General features: G+C 39.3%; 1 protein-coding gene across 6 annotated transcripts; it reads right to left on the reverse strand.

Annotated features, from left to right (window-relative positions):
- Positions 1–744: 744 nt before the first annotated feature.
- On the reverse strand, positions 745–17910 carry LOC110983055 (CD320 antigen-like). Of its 6 annotated transcripts, none has more exons than XM_087142362.1 (21): positions 17801–17910; positions 17128–17151; positions 16399–16428; positions 15124–15240; positions 14650–14679; positions 14143–14157; positions 12710–12748; positions 11956–11982; positions 11784–11822; positions 11028–11054; positions 10298–10414; positions 9781–9810; positions 9277–9291; positions 8682–8720; positions 7719–7745; positions 6626–6664; positions 6310–6339; positions 5472–5513; positions 5082–5198; positions 2604–2621; positions 745–2279 (listed from the first exon to the last, which is right to left on the reverse strand). In XM_087142362.1, exons 1-21 carry the CDS (start codon positions 17841–17843, stop codon positions 2239–2241), a joined length of 906 nt encoding a protein of 301 aa, XP_086998488.1. In that variant the 5' UTR covers positions 17844–17910; the 3' UTR covers positions 745–2238. The 6 variants fall into 6 exon arrangements, with proteins under 6 accessions (XP_086998488.1, XP_086998487.1, XP_086998489.1 ...); XM_087142361.1 differs by having other exon boundaries at positions 9277–9294; XM_087142363.1 differs by lacking the exon at positions 11784–11822 and having other exon boundaries at positions 9277–9294.
- Between the last annotated feature and the right edge of the window lie 1782 nt (positions 17911–19692).

Raw genomic sequence — 19692 nt, forward strand, 5'->3', positions numbered from 1 at the left:
TTGGGTTGAAATCTTGCAGATAGTTAGGAAGGGATGATTTATAAACGAAGATTGACCTCGTGATAACGAAATCGTCAGCCGCCGGTCACGTGACATTAATTTGGCCCCGAATGGACATGATGAAATAATTACGTTCTCAGGTGTGTGCAGTTTATTCGCGGTTCAAATTAAGGAATGCGAAAAGGCCCTCTGTTCTGTTGGCACACAGACAGATGACCTCTAGTTGTATGTCCTTCGCTTTGATATGGCTCACAATGCACTCAGAGAGTGCTCCATCACAGCCTTTTTTTCGTTTAAGTGACTGGTATCGTTTAGAAAATAGGGTTCGGAACGTTAACAGCGGTTTAAATGTGTAATGAGGCGTTGCTCGCGCAATGCCAGACGCATTTTACTGTTGAGCAACTGAAAGGCAATTATCTTCAGCAGCCTTTTAAATATTTCCGGATGTCTTATTCAGTAAAAAGTAGTCAGGAGTCTTTTACGTCTCCACAGTTTCTTCGTGGGAGGAGACTTACACTACCTGGCACTTACACAGGCAACCATGCGTACATCTTTCTAGACAGCTAGTTATAGCCGTCGTACTGAAGCATTTTTTGAATGATGGGAGTTCTGTTAAAAACGGAGCTGGTTTGGTAGGGGTATACCCGATCACTGCGTTATGTCCTTTGGCTGAATTCTTGCCAGTGTCTGTCTCTTTGTCAGTGCTCAGAGAAAGGATGTAGTAACACAGGCAGTCCATTCCACTTATGCTGTTTCTTCTTAGACTTTATTGCACAATTTCAACTTAAAACCACTTCATTTCAAACTTATTTTTATTCCTTTGATACGTTTGACGGAGGAAGCTTTAGTTCAAACTACTGTATGCTACAACCCAGAAATTCGAATTAAAAATATTTGGGGTAGATAAGTAAACTAGTGATATTATTCACCGCAGACTTCATTAGCTCTATACAAGAACACACATGATTATCTGGTGTTTTGTATCACAGCGAAAAGACATTCACTTATGCATCCAATAAGTTGCACAAGGTGTTGATTTTTTGGAATCACCCACAATTATTAGAATAATTAGAATAACATCCTTATGTGCATTGCCAAGAACGCACTTTTTTGTCTTTCGATAACTCTTCAGGTTTATCAGTCAAAATACTGAAGATATATTCTATTACGTCTAGCTCTTTTACGTTAACAATGGTTTGGGATCTTTTATTATCAAAATTTAATCACTAATTTAGCTAGATTCAAATTCTTCATTTACTCTTTGCTGCGTTCTTTTATTCCTGATATGCTTCATTTGTAATAATCTGGAAACTATTTCTGGTATGCCAATATAATACCAACAGCATGCTTTCTGATGGAATGTCCCAGTGGGACAGAAATTCAGACAATAACTTCCAAACTCTCATGTATCAACACCGCAAGGATCTGAATTCTACAGCTTTGTAAGGTCCAAAAGCTGAACCTGTCACTGAGCTTTTCTCTTTCGATTGTACAGACGGGTACACCGCATCAACGGAAGAAAATCCCTGGCAACCAGCACTATACATATTTTAAATTGTTTCTACTTAGTGGTGTGGCAAATTACTTATGAACGTACATATCGGTACAAGCATTATAGTTGGAGGTCTCGTCTGTTCAAATGCAACCAGAAACAAAAAGAATGGCATAAAGTGCAACTGGTTGTCCTTCAAAAAAAAAGAAAAAAAAAAAAGGAGACACACAGAGCGTTTTCGAAACGGACAGATTCGGTATAGACTTCGATTTTGTTGGTTGAAACAGTAAGGGTTTCTTCACAGTTCGTAACAAAACTCCATGTTGGAATGAATTGAAACCTTAATAACACGCATACGAAGCTTTAAATAATTATCAGGCATGGGACAACCGAGTTCTTAAAATCTTTTTAATAGGGTTAAAGTTGCATCTCCGTGGAGGAGCGCTTCACCGTGTAATCAGGAAAGAATAAAAAAAAACACACCACATGGAGGTTTGATTTGACTTCGACACAGCCAGAACATGTTGATTTACTTGCTGGACAGTACAAACCTGGGCTTAACTACGCCTTGAACAGACGTAGACCTCACAAATCATTAATTTCTCAAAGTAAAACAGGAAACTGTCTTAATAAATGGCTTTCTAAACGGACAACTGTAATAATTAATGGCGTTTTGGAGCAAACGATTACCTTTTTAACTGGGTTAAAGTTACACCCTCTGCCAAATTTGGAATTTGAAGTAATACTTATATGGAGTATTCGGTGGTCCAGTAATCCGACGGCTCTTCTGTTCAAAGGAGAATACAAGCAAAGTCAGTGACACCATAAAATTTTAATTTCATGTGATATTTATCAAATTTGAGTGTGAACTAATAATAAACTTTATTTTTTGACGACTGTAAGCATTGAATATGATTTTTGGGAGAGGGGGGTGTATCTGAAACGGCCATTATTGTCTACGGCTGTGGATGTTGATCTAACATCCTTATATCAAGGCGTATAGCCACAAAATACATGGGAAAAAAGGCCTTAGTCGCCCCAAGCAAACTTTTTTTTAGCTTTGCAAGGAAGCAAAATGATAATCGATGGTGTGTAATAATAGTAGTCTTACCTGTCACGTAATGGTCCTCTTGTGTTGGAAGGTGAGGCATGAACAAAAATATTAAGGTCTCGTGAGTAACATTCAAAACGCCCAAATGTATCAAAGTATTCTATGGATTGATCATGCTGAAATGCAGAAATATATACTTCAAACCTACACCAACCCGGAATTTATAGCAAAATAATTAATAACCTTGCACAATATTCCAGTTAAAACTAACAGGGAACGTTCATTAAGGTACGCTTAATGGAGAAGAGGAAGAACGTGAATGGCCATCTCATGGGTCGTGTTCGAGTAATCCAAACGTTTTGTTGAACCGAAAAGCTTAAACCCAATTCACATTTTAAAAAAATGCTGGCTAAATCAAACCAATAACCGGATGATAGGGGATTTATTATGCAGTACGGTAGCTTCTGCAGTTCGAGGTATGTTGTTTTATTCAAATGACAGAATCCATGTACATGTATACAAGCTCAGGGGTGTAGGTGTGCTCTGCCATTGAAAACACATACACTGATGTGTTCTATTCTCAAACATGATACCTAAAACGTTGGAAGGTATCAACTGCAACCGAGCGTTTCTGCGTTATTTTACAAACTGTGTACACCTTGAATGAACCCAGAGCTTTCTTAATTAAAAACTGTAACATCTGTGAAAATTTCCGCCCTACCTGACGAACAAATTGAAATGTGCAAAGTTTATATGTCACAATGAGACATTTTCAAACTTCCAAATGCTTTCAAACTGCGCAAATTCCAATTATTTTGCTTCCATTTCAACAACCCTGGCCCCGAATGGTCATGATGAAATAATTATGTCCTCACGTGTGTGCAGTAGATTCGGTGTTCAAATTAAGGAATGCGAAAAGGCCCTCTGTTGTGTTGGCGCACAGACAGATGGCCTCTAGTTGTATGTCCTTCGCTTTGATATGGCTCGCAATGCGCTCAGAGAGTGCTACACCACAGCCGGTTTCTTTTTCAGGTGTTTTTTTTTTCGTTTAAGTGACTATCATCGTTAACGTTAACAGCAGTTTGAAATGTGTAATGAGGCGTTGCAATGCCAGACGCATTTTACTGTTGAGCAACAAAAAGGCAATTATTTTCAACTGCCTTTTAAATATTTCAGGATGTTTTATTCAGTAAACAGTAGTCAGGAGTCTTTTACATCTCCACAGTTTCTTCGTGGGAGGAGACTTACACTACCCGGCACTTACACAGGCAACCATGCGTACATCTTTCTAGACAGCTAGTTACAGCCGCCGTACTGAAGCATTTTTTCGAATGATGGCAGTTCTGTTAAAAATCGAGCTGGTTTGGTAGGGGTAAACGCGCTCACTGCGTTATGCCCTTTAGCTGAATTCTTGCCAGTGTCCGTCTCTTTGTCAGTGCTCAGAGAAAGGACATAGTAACACAGGCAGTCCATTCCACTTGTGCTGTTTGTTCATGGACTTTATTGCACAATTTCAACTTAAAACCACTTCATTTCAAACTTATTTTTATTCCTTTGATACGTTTGACGGAGGAGGCTTTAGTTCAATCTACTGTATGCTACATGTATGCAAGCTCAGGGGTGTAGGCATGCATTGCCATTGAGAACACATACGCTGATGTGTTCTATTCTCAAACAAGATACCTAAAACGTTGGAAGGTATCAAATGCAACCTAGCATTTCTGCGTTATTTTACAAACTGTGTACACGAGGAATGAACCCAGAACTTTCTTAATTAATTAGAAAACTGTAACATCTGTGAAAATTGTCACCCTACCTGACGAACAACTTGAAATGTGCACAGTTTTGATATCACAATGAGACATTTTCAAACTTCCAAATGCTTCAAACTGCGACAATTCCAATTATTTGGTTTCCATTTCAATAACCAGTTTGTGTAGCTGGGGAGGCACTGTTCCATGAATTTAAGAATAATCATATACAATCAAGTAACCGTTACAACAGAGAAGGGACATTTCGTTTGTTGAACAAAGAACGTTTTCTAAAATGTGAGAAGTGATATTCCGCGAATGAAGTGGGTTTTGATTTCACGACTGCTGTTGGATACGGTATCATATATTCTCGCAAACATAAATATTGCAAAATAAGTGGAAAGTTGATACAATATCAGATTTACATTTTTAAATGGATTTTGCACAATTTGTATGGTAGTTTGCATTTGCATGGTTTTATTGTTGGACATAATATATGCATGGCAATAACAAAAGCGCTTTGACAAGCAAGTGTGTATTTGCCTGCAATTGGGGACCCCCTATTGTTCCTCTTTTGTTAGTACTTCAACTTTTTTAGAAGACCACCTATATGTTTTGTACACAGTTGTCAATCGGGGACCCTCTGTCAATCGGCGACCTTATTGTCCTCTATTGTTCAAGGTCCCCAATTGAATGCAGAAACAAACTCGTAATGACAGTTACAGTTGAAAGCGTACAAAAATGTTCTAATCCGTGGTTGAAGATATAAGATGGGAGCTATACTCACCACAGTGCGCCTCGTCGGAACCGTCCACGCAATTGGGGTAGCAGTCACATACCAAATACGAGGCAATGCACTCCCCATTGTTGCAGCGAAATTGATCATCCCTGCATTCGTTCTCGTCTGCGGAATATCACACACCAATGAATTTCACGTTTTCAAATAAAACAACACAAACCCACGGAGAAGTAGCAGGGTGCTCGAACCAGCTTTATCATTTTCAGAGAGGGGATTAGAAAAACAACTGTTCGCCATGGTTTCACTGCTCCATAATAAGATACTTAGTGTGATTTTCTTTTAATTATTTAGTTGGCTATCGTCCTGATCACAAGAACGGATGGCACTGGGGTTTGTTCCAGCATTTGTCATGAAATAAAAATCGCTCAAGCTACTTACACACGTACGAATCGGTACAAGCATGATAGTCGGAGCTGTCGTCTGTTCAAATGAGACCAGAAACAAAAAGAATAGCATGAAGTGAAACTGGTTGTCCCTTCAAAGGGGAGAGATACAAAGAGCGTTTTCGAAACGAGTAGATTCGATATAGACTTCGAATCCGCTGGTCCCAGTCAGAACTTAAAACATGTAGTTTCGAACGCTGCTTCAAAATGGCCGGAACTAGCGAAACCAATGTCCGAATCCACTCGTTTTGAAAACGCTTAAAGAATTCAATTTAGTGGCAAATTTGTGTTTCAACGGCGGAGTAAAATTGTTTCGAAAGTAAAAATACGAAAACGAAAGGAAACCAAAATCAAGGAATCCTTTCATTTTCTTCTTTTTTTGGTATTTTTTCACCGATTGTATATCTTAGATTCCTTGATATTGCAGTTGTCCGCAAGATCTATTTGGAAAATTTTGTGTTTTTCATTAATATGCCTTTGTTCTCACAGTAGCCTAAGCTGGACAGAAGTGAAGAAAGCCTTTTTAGCAAACGGACGATTGATTTGTGTTTTTTATTGCCTGCCATTCCACAAATTTTTTTCTGCGTTCTACAGCGTAGCGCATGGACGCCACATTTGATTGTGGTCAGACTTTGTCTCAAACGGCCATTTCCGTCTACAGATGAGACCTGTGAACGTGCACGGCGTGCTAATGGCAAAACCGGAAGCTGTAGCCACGAAATCTTCTATTCGGACATTGCCTAAGTCGCCCAGCACAAATCTCTTAAAGCCTGGCAACAGTATACAACAGCCAACATAGGATAAATACGATGCGTACATAAGAAAGCCCTTACCCGTCACGTAATCGGTTGTGTACATGTCGGCTGTGGGAAGGTTAAACACACACACATGAGAAATACAAAAATGGTCATTGAGAGTAGTCAATTTCGAAATGCCCGTCACTTCAATGTTACATAGAGCACGGATGGGGTAGATGAGTTCCCAGAGGGCTGAGTCAATCTCTCCATGCCCTGCTTTTGGACAGGCTGAAAACCGGTTCTTTTATGGTTAATTAATGGTCCCTTTGAATATGATATGCTGTTTCACGGTATGCAAGTTATAATCATCTGAAACAAGAATTTTCAATCGGTATTCATATAATATACTTACAGCTGAAGTACTCAGTGGTCCAGTAATCGGATGGCTCGTCTTTTATCAAAAACATGAAACAAACAACGATAGCAATTTCAAGGAGAACTTAAATTTTCAAATGATTGCGATAGAATTAGCAACCATAGCAAATGATTTCTAGTTGTTTTGGGTATCTTTGTTTGTAGAAAACTTTGCAACTATTCACGAGATTAATTTTTTACATTACAATGTTTTGTTCTTACAGTTCTGCGGCCTCAAATGCTGTAAATTACGAGACTAACTTGAAATGTGTTGTCTGTCCTTCGCCAATTTTTGACACGCAATATCTTAACATGGAAAAAGGAGGGATTTCTATGGGATGCGAGGGTACAAAAGGTAACAACCTTCTAGGCGAATAGCAAAATAGTTCATCTGATCCTACTACCAATCGCTTTTAAAAAATAAGGATTTTTAAGCAAAATGCCACGTTCAAATCTTTCCGGTAATACATTATAATAGAAACAAGAATTAGGCAACAGCTTCACCGTAATTATGCGGGGTCCTGGGCCAAAAAATCAGAAAACGGGAGTTCAACCAAGCTGCCTTGAGTAATATAGTAGATAAGGAAAAAGATAACTTCAGTGGATGTCTGTGGTTTGAATCTTAGAGCGTACTTTTTTCATCTTCAGTCTGTTTCCTATTCGGGAAGATCTATTTTGAAAGGTAAATTTACCACGCAAATTTGTGGTATTTATTTCTGCTCTTATTGAAGAGGAAATGGCACTCATTTCAACGTGTGATCGACTTCAGCCTCAACTATCGGCTTAGCACCCATTTCACTTTATGTGTTAATACCGAGGAAACTGATGAAATTTGAGCCTCACAAGTTAGCTTAGAACCCATACCACTTTATGCGTTAACGTATTACCGGCATGCTTCTAACGTGGCATTTTGCAGAGAAACGGGCATCTTTGTCAGTGGCTAAGACTGCTGCACCTAAGTATTTACGGCAAGCCCTGAATCGTAGCCATAAAATATCGGATTTCACACTCGGTATACGTCGCTCACGAAGAGCCCTCTTTGCTTTCCAATAAAATGGTGAATATAGAATACAGAAAAAGTTTTTGTTTACCTGTCACGTAGTCGGTGGTGTACTCAGCTGTGGAAAGGTGAAACGTACACACCCAAAAATATCAATGGTCATGAATATTCGATCTCCCTATGCTCAAATATGACACTAGTGTCACGACAAATATTACAACATAGAGCTGTATTTTTTCAAAGCAAGACAAACCTTGCAGTAATTACATAGAAGTCTGAAACTCCTCGAGTTCAGAGAATGCATATAAAAACGACGTTTGTTGTGGCCAAAATCTTTACAGGGATACATGTGTCCCACCCTCCTCCCCTCGGATGCGGGAGAAATTTATTTAGAAGAAACCGCCCCTCAACACAATCTCTGACTGGGCTTTAGTGCAGTGTTTTGGGGTTTGTGTTTGGATGTGTGTGTGGGTGAGTTTGTTTCTGCATGATGTTTGGGACCCTGAACAATAGAGGACAATAAGGTCCCTGATTGACAGAGGGTCCCCGATTGACAACAGTGTACAAAACATATGGTTGGTCTTTTAAAAAGTCAGAGTACAAACAAAAGAGGAACAACAGGGGGTCCCCAGTTGCAGGCAAATACACACTTGTGTGTTTGGGGGAGGGGGATTGATATTATCCTATGTAGCATGTTGTCTGACACTTGTTACTGCAATTTTATAACACTCTCCGTATCATTCTAAGAACTGCGTACCCTTTAATCCCTACGGTTATAGATGTAGGCCTTTTGCTTGACCGTAAGTGAAGAACCAAATGGGCCTGATAACCTAAAATCTTTTGAAAATCAAGAGAGAATCAAAGCTACACCCGAGGGAGGTTTGAATTTACAACCAGACCGGGCTGCTTTGCTGATACAGCACCGCACAAACTAGGGTGTGACTATTGCCCTTGAAGAGGTATTTTGTTGAAAATATACTGGTGAAAGGGTACACTTGATGAAGTTGTAATCTTCCGAGACGAGGATTTCAATTGGCACTCCAGTAATACTTACAGCTGGCGTATTCGGTGGTCCAGTAATCAGATGGCTCGTCTGTTAAAAGGACAATGCGGGCAAAGGTTAATGTCATCACTAAAAGAATTTGAACTCAATGTGATCAATGACTGTAAACATCGCTTCCCAGAAGAATTTTTGTAGCAGGGACGGGAAATCTGAATTAGATTCTTGTCTTGCTGCTTCAAAAGCAGACATTGTTTTCTGTGGCTAGGGCTGTTGATTGACTGCGGCTTGCTATTGGCAATCCGTATCCACAGCATACCTGATTTTAAACTTTACAGCTGTATATCCTCCACGCTGCCAGCAGCGTATTTGTTGTGTGTTCTTCGGTGATGCCAGTGGATGAAACAACATTACGAGTATACTAGTAGTCGACAGTCCATGTGTTATCCGTATATTTTTTTCTTTTCTTTCATTTTCACGATTCACTCGAGTACAGTTTCAGTGTAAACTCCCTCCCAAGCTTGCACAAACTGACAGAGGGCGCTCCAAAAACGTATTTAAGGAAAGGCACCTTAGGATATGTTCAGTGCACGCATCTTTGGTTGGTAAGAGATTGTAATTGGCGACAAAGAACAAAATGGTTTCATACCAGTCACGTAATCGTCTTCTCCAGATCCGGGAAAGATAGATGGGTTTAAATATAAACAAAAGGTAGATAAAGAGTACGATTATGTATTTCACCTCCAATATCCAAATGATAAACGTGCCAAGCAATCAATTTCCCAATTGGCATATCACACAAAGGTGTTTTGCATTCACACTGAGAACAAAGTAAAAATGACACAAATACTTATACCCCCTTTAGGAATTTTTAAGCGACTCAAAATCTCTAAAATGGAGAGATGATATTTTGTGTCGATGCCAAATAATCGTTGACATTTCACATACATAAATTCACGTCAAGAAAACAAACATGGGACACACTAGGACACTAATGTGTTGTATGTTTCTGCATTATCGTTGTCACCACATTCCTAAATTGAACATTAAAACAAATTGTTTGGCATTATATTCCTTTTCCTCAATCAAAATATTTAGGCCATGCGCCACCAATCAGTCGTTTTAAAAAATTGCCAATAATACATGGACTTACCCGAATAAGAAAAGGTACACCAATATTCATCTGTTAGAGCGAGATAAAAATAATGACGCCGAGTGTAACTCAAGAGCAAGAGAACAAATGATCTTGGTGTGACAACACATTTATTTTCAATTGGGAAGTCCTTCCTACATGTAAGATGATAAATACTTTTTGAAGAGCCTTATGGCGGACAACTCTTTTCGAGTGGTCTTCACTCTTCTAGAATGAAATTTACATTTTTTCAGTGAAGGTGGAAACCATTCTATCGGAGTAACGTAACCAATACTCTTATCAATGAGCCCAACTAGAGACAGCTCAAAATCTAACGAGTTGGCCTAGTGTTTTTTCAATATTTTACAGCAGTAGAAAATGCGTGTGCGTGGACAGGGAAGTGGAGCCACTACGTACAGACGGCAATCTAAAAGTCAACATTTCCTGCGTGCATCTATAATTTACGAACGTCCGTAATCTTTCTAATCATAATATATATCTTGCTTTAACTCAGCAAAGTTAATCATGAAATACTAACCACAGTTCTCCTCGTCTGAACCGTCATCGCAATTGGGGTAGTAGTCACATACCAAATACGAGGGAATGCACTGCCCGTTGTTGCACTGAAACTGATCGTATCCGCATTCGTGCTTGTCTTCATAAAATTACAATTAGAAAATTACAATAGTCTGAAACATTATTTACATGCCGGTAATACATTGTAATCGACAAGTTGATTAGGCAACAGCTTCACCATTATGATGCAGGGTCCTGGGCAAAAAAACAATCGGGCAAAGGGAGTTCAGTTGAGTTTGCTTGAGTAATGTAGTAGATAAGGCCAAAGATAAGTACTGAGGATGTCTGTGCTTCGAATCTTAGAGCGTATGTTTTTCATCTTCAGTCTGTTTCCTATTGGGAAAGATCAATTTTGAAAGGTTAATTTAATACCCAAAATAGCCTTTATGTCTGGTCTTACTGGAGTCAGAGAAAATGGCGTCCATTTCAAGGCGTGATCGACGTGAGCCTCACGTATTAGCTGAGCGCCCATATCACTTTATGCGGTAATACATTACCGGCGTGATTCTGATGTGGCATTTGCCAAGAAACAGGCATCTTTGTCAATGGTTAAGACTGCTGCACCAACTATTTACGGCAAGCCCTCAATCGTAGCCACAAAAAGGTATATCCATGACATACGTCACCCACAAAATGCCCTCATTGCTTTGCAATAAAATGATGATCAGAATACAGAAAATGTTTTATTTTACCTGTCACATAGTTGGTGGTGTACTCAGCTGTGGAAAGGTGACACATACACACAAAATATCAGTGGTCATGAATATTCGATCTTTCTATGCTCAAATATGACACAAGTGTCACACCAAACACTTCAGCATAGAAATAAATTTTTTAAAGCACAACCAACTTTGCAACATTAAAAAGTAGTCTGAAACCCCTTTCTTTCAAAGAATACATACAAAAACGACGTTTGTTACTGCCAAAATCTTTACAGGGATACATGTGTCCTCCTCCCCTCTTTTCCCCACGGACGCGGGAGAAGTTTCCTTAGAAAATAAACTGCCCCTCAACGCGATCTCTGACTGGGCTTTAGTGCAGTTTTTGGCGTTTCTGTTTTGGTGTGTGTGTGTGTGGGGTTGATATTATCTTGTGTGGCATGTTGTCTGGCACCAATTACTGCAGTTTTATAACACCTTCTTCTGTACTTTTCTATGAATTGCGTACGCGGTAATCCCTACGGTTATAGATATGGCCTTTCGCTTGACTGTAAGTGAAGTACGAAATTTCTTTTGAAAATCAAGAGAGAACAAAATCTACACCTCGGGGAGGTGTGGTTGTTGTACACTCAGACCGGGTCGCTTTGCTGATACCGGACCGAACAAACTTGGGTGTAACTACTGCCCTTGAAAAGATTTTTTTCTGGACAATACTGCTGAAAGGGTACACTTGATGAAGTTTTAATCTTCCGAGACGAGGATTTCAATTGGCACTCCAGTAATACTTACAGCTGGCGTATTCGGTGGTCCAGTAATCAGATGGCTCGTCTGTTAAAAGGACAATGCGGAAAAAGGTTTAACCTTTTTTCCGCATTGTCCTTTGACGAAGTGCCCTCTTTGCTTTCCAATAAAATGGTGACCAGAATACAGAAAAAGTTTTTTTTTAAAGTTTTTTTTTTACCTGTCACGTAGTCGGTGGTGTACTCAGCTGTGGAAAGGTGAAACGTACACACCCAAAAATATCAATGTTCATGAATATTCGATCTTCCTATGCTCAAATGTGACACAAGTGTCACGCCAAACATTACAACATAGAGCTGTATTTTTTCAAAGCAAGACAAACCTTGCAGTAATTACATAGAAGTCTGAAACTCCTCTAGTTCGGAGAATGCATACAAAAACGACGTTTGTTATGGCCAAAATCTTTACAGGGATACAAGTGTCCCGCCGCCTCCCCTCGGATGCTGGAGAAATTTATTTAGAAGAAACCGCCCCTCAACGCAATCTCTGAATGGACTTTAGTGCAGTTTTTTGGCGTTTGTGTTTGGATGTGTGTGTGGGGGGAGGGGGGTTGATATTATCCTATGTAGCATGTTGTCTGACACTTGTTACTGCAATTTTATAACACTCTTCGTATCATTCTAAGAACTGCGTACCCTTTAATCCCTACGGTTATAGATGTAGGCCTTTTGCTTGACCGTAACTGAAGAACCAAATGGGCTTAATAACCAAAAATCTTTTGAAAATCAAGAGAGAATGAAAGCTACACCCGAGGGAGGTTTGAATTTACAACCAGACCGGGCTGCTTTGCTGATACAGCACCGCACAAACTAGGATGTGACTATTGCCCTTGGAGAGGTATTTTGTTGAAAATATACTGGTGAAAGGATGCACTTGGTGAAGTTGTAATCAGTTGGTAATCGAGCGATACTTACAGCTGACGTATTCGGTGGTCCAGTAATCAGATGGCTCGTCTGTTAAAAGGACAATGCGGAAAAAGGTTAATGCCAGCACTGAAAGAATTCGAACTCAATCTGATTAATTATCATGTGTTAAATATTGCTTCCCAGTAGGTTTTCTGTAGCAGGGACGGGAAATCTGAATTCGATCCTTGTTCGGCTGCTTCCAAAACTAACATTGTTGTCTGTGGTGAGGGTTGTTGGCCGCGATGCAGGGCCTATCATTAGCAATCTGTAGCCACAGCATACCCGATTCGAAAATGGCTCAAGGCCGCCTTTCCAACCACATGTACGGTTTTTGGTCCATTCCTTTTCATGTTGACTGCCACGAATGATTTCAAAGGGGCATTAAATTCCCACTTGCCAAGCGTTGTACGCATGCGTGAATATTTAAAAGTACCTGTCAGGTGTCTATTTGAGCATGAGCATTTTACACTGCCAGCAGCGTATTTGTTGTGTTTTGCAGTGATGCCAGTGTATTCAATTTACATTACAATAGATTTTATTTCCTACGATTAGGCCTGTACTCGTAATGGCAGAATCCTGTACACCTTGACTACGAGTGTAGAGGGTTTGCATGGCTGCCATCTTGCAGGTCAGTGCTTTTGTTCCACAGGGTATGCATAAAGGGGTTTCCCATTGGAACAAAAGAACTGCCCTGCAAGATGGCTACCGCCCAACGCCTCTATACATACTCATCAGCAGGCTACGTGTTGTCCGCATATTCGTTTCGCATTTTTACGTTTCATCCCTGTACGATTTAAGTGAAAACTCTCTCCCTAGCTTGCCCAAACGGTGTAAGAAAAGGCACCTTAGGACATGTCGAGCGCACGCATCTTTGGTTGGTAACAGATTATAATTGTCGACCAAGAACGAAAGGTTAATGTCATCACTAAAAGAATTTGAACTCAATGTGATCAATGACTGTAAACATCGCTTCCCAGAAGAATTTTTGTAGCAGGGACGGGAAATCTGAATTAGATTCTTGTCTTGCTGCTTCAAAAGCAGACATTGTTTTCTGTGGCTAGGGCTGTTGATTGACTGCGGCTTGCTATTGGCAATCCGTATCCACAGCATACCTGATTTTAAACTTTACAGCTGTATATCCTCTACGCTGCCAGCAGCGTATTTGTTGTGTGTTCTTCGGTGATGCCAGTGGATGAAACAACATTACGAGTATACTCGTAGTCGACAGTCCATGTGCTATCCGTATATTTTTTTCGTTTCTTTCATTTTCACGATTCACTCGAGTACAGTTTCAGTGTAAACTCCCTCCCAAGCTTGCACAAACTGACAGAGGGCGCTCCACAAACGTATTTAAGGAAAGGCACCTTAGGATATGTTCAGTGCACGCATCTTTGGTTGGTAAGAGATTGTAATTGGCGACAAAGAACAAAATGGTTTCATACCAGTCACGTAATCGTCTTCTCCAGATCCGGGAAGGATAGATGGGTTTAAATATAAACAAAAGGTAGATAAAGAGTACGATTATGTATTTCACCTCCAATATCCAAATGATAAACGTGCCAAGCAATCAATTTCCCAATTGGTATATCACACAAAGGTGTTTTGCATTCACACTGAGAACAAAGTAAAAATGACACAAATATTTATACCCCCTTTAGGAATTTTTAAGCGACTCAAAATATCTCTAAAATGGAGAGATGATATTTTGTGTCGATGCCAAATAAATCGTTGACATTTCACATACATAAATTCAAGTCAAGCAAACAAACATGGGACACACTAGGACACTAATGTGTTGTATGTTTCTGCATTATCGTTGTCACCACATTCCTAAATTGATTATTAAAACAAATTCTTTGGCATTATATTCCTTTTCCTCAATCAAAATATTTAAGCCATGCGCCACCAATCGTTCGTTTTAAAAAATCGCCAATAATACATGGACTTACCCGAATAAGAAAAGGTGCACCGATATTCTTCTGTTGGAATGAGATAACACATAATAACATACAGTGTAACTGGTCCTCCCACAAGAGCCAGGGACCAAATGATGCAGTTTTGTATGACAACACATTTATTTTCAATTGGGAAGTCCTTCCTAAATGTAAGAGTGAAAAACAATATTAAAAGTGCTTTATAGGGGACAACACTTTTCGAGCAGTCTTTCACACATTTTGAATGAAATTTACATCTTTTTTAGTGAAAGTGGAAACCCTCTATAGGAATAAACATAAATAGTCTTATCAAAGAGCCGAACTAGAGACAGCCTGTGTGTTGGCAGGTAGGTGGAGCCTCTACGTACGGACGGCAGTCTAGAATTTAACATTTTGTGCGAGCGTCTATGCTTCACGAACGTTGGTAATCTTTCTTACCAAAATCTACCTTTTGCTTCAACTCAGTACAGGTAATCATGAAACACTCACCACAGTTCTCCTCGTCTGATCCGTCATTGCAATCGGGGAAAAAGTCACATACCCAATACGAGGGAATGCACTGCCCATTGTTGCACTGAAACTGATCGTATCCGCATTCGTGCTTGTCTTCATAAAATTACAAAACGGTAGGTTTCATATATTCAAATCATTATTACTGCATACTCAGGGCGCAGGCGTGGGGCTCTGATGTCAACTTTTTCATCATTACTTTCCTAATTAATACATTAAAACCAGTTGTCTACTGTTGTTTAGTTTCAGTCGATCAGAAGGACCGGAAGCAATAAACTTCGCGCCACAAATCTGTCTTTATTTTCAAAGAATCGCCCGAAACTAGGCCCACAGGTCAGAGTCGATATACCCACTGAGGGATCGTCAGTTAGAATGAGAACAGAGAGAGAAACACGACCTTAAATATGACTTGTTGTAAGTGGTGTAGCTGCAAATTACTCTTGTGTCGATAAGCCCTACAATAGACCGTGTTCGCTGGGTTTCCAATTTTAGTCGGATTCCCCAACGTAATTATCCAAGGGAATATTGGGGGCACACACAGTTTTTTCAAGGAGCACCAAAAGACAATGAGCTGCTGCAGAGGTTGTTCATGGATTTCGGGGGGGGGGCACCCAGGTGGCACAGGCATTCACTGGGGGCCTTTCCCCGTGCCCCCCCCCGTAGTTTCGTAACTGGTTTCAAATGTATACATTACGTTCAGGAATACGACTGAAATTGGGTACTCTGCGAATGCGGTCTATTATAATTAGACACATCACCATTATGAGAGTGTACCTTTAAAAATGGGGATATAAGACTGACTTAAATGGCCATCTCGTGAATGAGGGCCGTAGAAAGTCAAAACGGTCAGAAAATCGTGCTACTTTGGGAAATGACGGATACAGCTTCTTGTCTAACAGAGTGGCTTGAATCTGAGGCACAGTACTCCAATATGAGACTAAAATGAAACAAACAAACAAACAACTGGTATTTTTTCCTGGTGCCCAGAAAGGGTCAAATAAGACCCCAAAGGGACTCATATTTTAACCCGGAAAAGGGTCGGGCCCCATGGGGCTTAGATTCTGAGAAGACAGAGCAGTGACAGAGCATGAGATCTTGAAAAAGCCTGCACTTTTGCTCGCGAGCAGACTGAACTGAGCAAAGGTATGATGATGTCGTAGATAGATCAGAAAATGTTATGCATTGTGTAATGCAAGGGTATCACCGGAACAATTGTTTTGTTTCCATACAACCAAATGGAGTTATTTCACTTACCAGTTGGTGCAAGCGCTGGTGTCATAAATCCTTGAATATAAAAAGATAATTATTTAATATCACAAAAGAGAGAGCATACTCCATGAAGTCAACAAAACTCATGAAAAAATATAGGAATTTACACATTTATATCTCTCAAAATTATAAACAGCTTTTTCCGCCCAAACCACCTTAACCCTGGATGAAGTGTCGATATTTTTGAACGATTTGTTCTTCACTGAGACTATTTTATATTTAGTATGTACCTCGGCATATGTAAATTCTTTTCAGAATAAAATGCTTTATAATACGTAAATAAATTTTATAGAGTCATGTTTTGCAAAACATTTGTCGGTTTAATATATGAATTTATGCAGTTTACTGTTTGCCAAGTAAATAAAGGGAATGGCTCTCTTAACTTAGAAAAACTTTTTCAATTTTGTTTGGATCTCAAAAGGCTGTAAAAATAAAGTTTTTACTTCTTGAAATCTGTCTTACCTAAGTTAACATTACGGAATACCGTATTATATCACATTATATAAAACATAATGAGAAGGTATAGTCGATAAAGATGAAAAACTCCGTTTCAGAGGAAATAACGAACTGATGGGAAACTGGACACGTACGTCAAAATAGTTCCATTGAGTCGGTCCTTGGTTAAATATCAGTATCTACTTTTATTTGAGGTTGAAAACATTTCCACCCTTTCTTAACCAAACAGAAATCCTTTCCATTAAACAAGAAACTTACTCTCTTTTGGAGCTGCGTGTACGGCTGCAGAATAAAGCAAAATATAAAATGACCAAATTTTAGGTCTTCTTTTGATAGGTTTTGTCTTGTCATTTGAAAAAGATATATATCATGCTGTAATAACAGGTAGGTTTCGATTTATTTGTGGGATTTTTCGGATCCATTCGGAGTTTCCGTAATTATTTCCATTTTTTTTTTTACTTCAAATCAATATTTTGCATACATGTGAACTGTTATATGGACAGCAAACCATTATACAACAACATTGGTGTCCAGATTAGGATATGCATGTTAAAACTCAAGCATATTTATTGATCCGAAAAGGCAGGAGTGTTTTTCGTGGCGTGCAGTTGCACAGTAAAAACAATATCGATGCGTGTACTTTGTGGGCCAGTTATGTTAAGAAATATGAAAGGAACACTAAGACCCAACCTTAAAACAGACCCAATTTCATCACTGCACCATTGTGCCAACATCAGGTCAGCAATGGGTGTACATGTATGTGTGAATATTGCACTTTCGTTACTAAAACAACAGTATCAAAACATCGTGGGCATGCTTAACGTCGAACAATGAATTCCCCATTTAACAAAGCAGCAATAAATTTTGTAGTTTGCTGATGATATAGTTGCGTATACACTTTGGCTAGACTGTAACGCGATTAGCTACTTACCTCCGATAATGGCCACGAGTAGCGCGAATCGAGTTGCCTCCATAGCTGTGCGTTGGTGTTTCTCAGAAGACTAATTGAAACTTGTCCCCAAATCTAGCCTATTTATAAAGTTTTTCGTGACTAAACTAATAGTTGAACAGGTGTATCTTTTAACAGAGTATGCAGGGCATGTCGGTTCGATTATGTTTGTTATGTTTGTTTTGAAATAAATTGAAATAATGAATCGAAAGCAAACAGGTGCAAAACGTGATGACTGCAATTTTTTTCGCTCTAAAAATCCAGTAGTTTTCATGCTATAGTTAACATGCAAGCGTTAATAATTGACTTAGTTTCGTTTTCCCAAAGTTTGCCAAGTTCGTATTTCAGCAAGTTGTGCGGCAATGTCTTTTTGCAACCACTCGAAACTTAAAAAAATCTGTGCAAAAGTTAAACCAATGTTGACTGTAACCCCTATCGCTTGAGGGCGCTCTACCCCGCTTAAAATTCGTCCCTGAGCGCGTAATGCTAATTGTGCTCTCGTTATCTGTATTTGCGAACAGTATTGTAGATTGCTTGAAGTATAGAAGCATTTATTTTATTTCCTTTGTTTTAAATAAAAATAACAAGCATTTCAAACCGCACAACTGCTGCAAAGAAGATGATGATTCTAATTATCCGTTCTTTCTGAACAATCGCATGTTCTTGAAAACCATCTCTGCTCCCTTTCAGGAGTAGGCCTATCTACTTCGATGTTGCCACAATTAAATGGGTTCCTATTTGTTGATATAAAGCACTTGACGCATGATTCACATAGATTGTTAAGAATCATTATTTCATTTGTCGCGACTTACGTGCTTCCGGCTCGAGGGACACTTTCGTCGTACATATTAGCAGATGTTTGACTATGTACTCCAAAAATGGATGAGAAGACAGACAATGGTGGGCGGAATGAAAATGAACAGCGGGAGAATTGTCAGCGACTTTAGTGTAGCAATTAAGGATCAGTCCTTGAGGCAACTGAAAATAATGTCAAGAACAAAGCAAGAAGAAAATGGAAATGGAAAAAGCAATGTATTTTTGTGTGTCATGATCATATTATAAAAGGGCAAATTAAGAGAAAGCAGAACATGTGATTATGCATTATACACTCAGATGCAAAGGCTTTATTCAGCACGTCGGTGTTTTCGCACAAACTTGCTGATTGACCTTTTTCTTGATGCTTCCTGTTTGCTAGGGCAGTCAAAGTTTTAAAAAAGAATTCACTACTCCTTGCTCCTCAAAATCAGTCATTTTTGATAGGCCTGTACGTATTTTCATTATTAAATACCTAATTTTTTTCTGCTAGCGACTAGCCATAGTTTCAAACCAATGGTACCAGCATGCCAATGCTACGACTGTAATTTAACATAGTCCCATCACCCCAAAGTCATTGTCTTCAGTGCATGTTGCAGTGTACCGCACGTTGTGTACACTATTCTTGGGTGAGTTGGTCTTTTTTTGGCAATTCCGAGTAACCAGCACGGATCTCCTTTTTTTATAACATGGCTTAAGCAGTGTTCTGAATGCTTAGATTACTAGTCCTGCAGCCATCTAACTTTCCTTTTGCATAGTTGATTACTTACTGTATGGTTGCCGAAGCATAACTTCATCCGTTGGAAAGTTTTATCGTGTCTGGCTGTGTGTGTCAAAATTTTCGCAGCGGTTATACACTTGTTAGTTGTTTAGTATTGATCTAAAGATAAATAATCATGCGAAGCACGCTTCGAAGGAGACATTTACTTATCGATTTGTTTGAGGAGCCATTATACTCAAAAAGTAAACACATACCTGGGTGTTGTCATGAAAATATTGTTTTAAACATGTTTGCACAGGTGAAGCCATCACGCTGCATTTGAGAACTCAGGCCTTAAATT

This window comes from Acanthaster planci, linkage group LG10 (assembly GCF_054643075.1).
Source record: "Acanthaster planci isolate LZ-2023a linkage group LG10, COTS_SCS, whole genome shotgun sequence".
Classification (NCBI taxonomy): Eukaryota; Metazoa; Echinodermata; class Asteroidea; order Valvatida; family Acanthasteridae; genus Acanthaster; species Acanthaster planci.